Source organism: Octopus bimaculoides, chromosome 2 (genome assembly GCF_001194135.2).
Source record: "Octopus bimaculoides isolate UCB-OBI-ISO-001 chromosome 2, ASM119413v2, whole genome shotgun sequence".
Taxonomy (NCBI): domain Eukaryota; kingdom Metazoa; phylum Mollusca; class Cephalopoda; order Octopoda; family Octopodidae; genus Octopus; species Octopus bimaculoides.
In genome coordinates, this window is record NC_068982.1 from 114,974 (window position 1) to 117,724 (window position 2,751).

The following is a 2,751-nucleotide window of genomic DNA, read 5'->3' on the forward strand; positions in this document are numbered from 1 at the left end:
GCTCCAGTCTAATTTGGCAGAGTTTCTACAGCTGGATGCCCTTCCTAACGCCAACCACTCAGAGAGTGTAGTCGGTGCTTTTACGTGTCACCCGCACGAAAACGGCCACGCTCGAAATGGTGTCTTTTATGTGCCACCCGCACAAGCCAGTCCAGGGGCAGATTGTTCAAATTGCACATTCAGTATAGTAACTCTTTTTCATTTTCTTCATTGCCAATAAAATAACCGGTTTCAATCAGAAGTAATGTGTTGTCCTTGAATTCTTGATAAAAGAGGGGCTCCAGCTTTCTGATGTACACAAAAGTTTGAAAGTTGTTTATGAAGACGGTATTATTGAGAGGAGTAATGTGTCCAGACGGATGATGAAGTTTCTAGAAGGGAGACCAACATTGAAGACAGCCTTACAGAGGGAGACCATCAAATGAGACTGCTGCTAGGAATCAACAGTGAATGGCTGAATTAATTCACAGACTGTCCATCTGTGAGTTTGCTACACAATTAGACTATAGTCTCACAATGAATTATGGAGGCTGGTGGAAAACATTGGGTCCTGGAAAGTGTGTGCCAAGCGGGTACGTTGGCAATTGATATCTGACTAAAAGCAGAGAAGGTTACAAGTCAGCTTTGATCTGCTGGAAGTGTTTGAAACCAATGAAGACCTGTTTTTTGTTTTCTTATGTGGTGATGGATGAAATGTAGGCCTAACTGTATGATCTGGCAACAAAGGCTCAGTCCAAAGAATGGAGTCATACCTATTGTCTAAGACCTAAAAAATTTAAGAGCCAGTGATTAGTAGAGAAAATCATGGTGGCTGTTTTGAAGGATAGCAAGGATGACATTCACCTTGATTTTCTGGAATGTGACTACACTATGGACACCTGGTGGTACATTGTGACATTCAGAAAGTTCAGAGAAGCCATTAAGAGGAAGAGATTGAACAAGAATCTAAAAATGATTTACATTTACAACAACAATGCATAATTACATGCATCCTTGACCAAAACTAAGGCCATTGGCAAATTGGGGGAGTTGTTGGTTCCCCTTCTATCATACATCCCAGTCTGGGTGTCCTGTGACTTTCACCTGTTCAGTCCAGTGAAGAACAGTCTTGGTGACAATGATTTGATGTAGAGGAAGTGAAAGTTGCTGTGAAGAAGTGGATTCAACAGTGTAGACCGACATTTTTTCAAACAGGATTTGAAAGTTGATGGTCAGTGATGGTACACCTGTATTGGTTGTTTTGGAGACTGTTGAATCGTTTTACCTTTGTATTTCAGGAAGTGTTACTCTAACAACATATGTCATTCAAAAATATTTTGCCCCCTTTTGCAGTAAAACCTTCATATTTAATATTATGACAGACTCATATTGGTTTATATCCAGAAACAACAGCAACTTGCATTTTTCTTTCTTCCCTTAATTTTTCTGTTTTTATTCTTAAATTCATATTTTTGCATATCTGGTTGTTTCAGGTGGAAAACTTAACTGATACCAACTTAGTTTCTCTTCTCAAATATTTTGCTGAAATCATTAAAACTGGAAATCTACAAAATAGCAAGTAGGTTTTTTTATGAATTTATTATGTGTTTATTAGATATCTATATTTGCATATTTATCCAACCCATGCCAGCATGGAAAACAGATGTTAAATGATGATGATGATTTCATTTCCACCACCACTACCATCATTACCACTGCTATCATCATTTTAGCAGCCACTTTTTTCTGCTTGCTTGAGTCAGATCAAATAAGTTAAGGCAAGTTTTCTGTTATCAACCCTTGTTTCCAAGCAAGGTAATATTTACCCTTGGCCAGACGTGTTTTCCACAGAAAACTGGAAACAAACATCACCACTTATATGATGTGAAGACACATACACTCTTCATCATTATCATCGTCATCATCATCATTTACCACTTGTTTTCATGCTGTAACTGGTTGGATGCTTTGACAGGGTGCGTCAAGCTCCTGAGTCAGTTTTGACTTCTCTGGTCTGATGCCCTTCCTAACGCCAACCATTTAACAATGTATTGGATGCTTTTTGTATAGCACCAACACTGCTAGGGTCAACAACTTGCCTGATAGAAAAAAATAAGGAAAAGTGCCCACGACTAAGGAGGGGAAAGGAAGTGGCTAAAGAAAAACATCTTCAGCCACTTTTTGAGGCCAAAGAGAGATGCTCAGTTTTGGTTGTCTCTGACCTGTTTTGTAGTTATTTTTAACTCTTGAACTGTGACATATATTTCAATGTGAATTTATATAATCATACATATAATGTGTGTTAAGGTAGTGAAGAAAACAGACAGAGAAGAGAGAGAGAGATGTGAAGAGAATAGAGAGAGGAAAGGCAGAGAAACATGGATGGCAGTGCAGAGACTGAGAGAGAAGAAAGAGAATAAGAGAAAGGGAGTCAAGAAAAGGTGAGAGAAAGAGACAGAGCAAAAAAAGAAATTGGAAATGAGAGAGAGAGAGACGTAGATAAATTGGTGTATATTGAAGTGGTAAAATACACAGATCAATGAGAATGCAATTATAGATAAGATAAATATAAAAGGTGGATGCTTTCAGGGTAAGAGAAGAGATAAAGGAACAGTGAACGTAAAAGAGACTGAGAAAACAAAGTAAAAAAAATAAGAAACAGCTAAATTGAGATATATATATATATATATATAGGTAAAACCTTGGCAAAATTGTTAATTATTAATTCTATTATTAATTGACGATTCCCTGCCCTTATTCTTGTATATTTTA

General features: G+C 37.4%; 1 protein-coding gene across 2 annotated transcripts in view; it reads left to right on the plus strand.

The window, feature by feature from the left end:
* Positions 1-2,751, plus strand: part of LOC106870749 (Fanconi anemia group I protein) — a 98,477-nt gene that overhangs the window by 19,376 nt on the left and 76,350 nt on the right. For both annotated transcript variants that reach the window (XM_014916943.2, XM_014916944.2), the window contains exon 5: positions 1,473-1,558. In XM_014916943.2, coding sequence (XP_014772429.1) covers positions 1,473-1,558 — 86 coding nt within the window. The remainder of the gene's footprint in view (positions 1-1,472; positions 1,559-2,751) is intronic.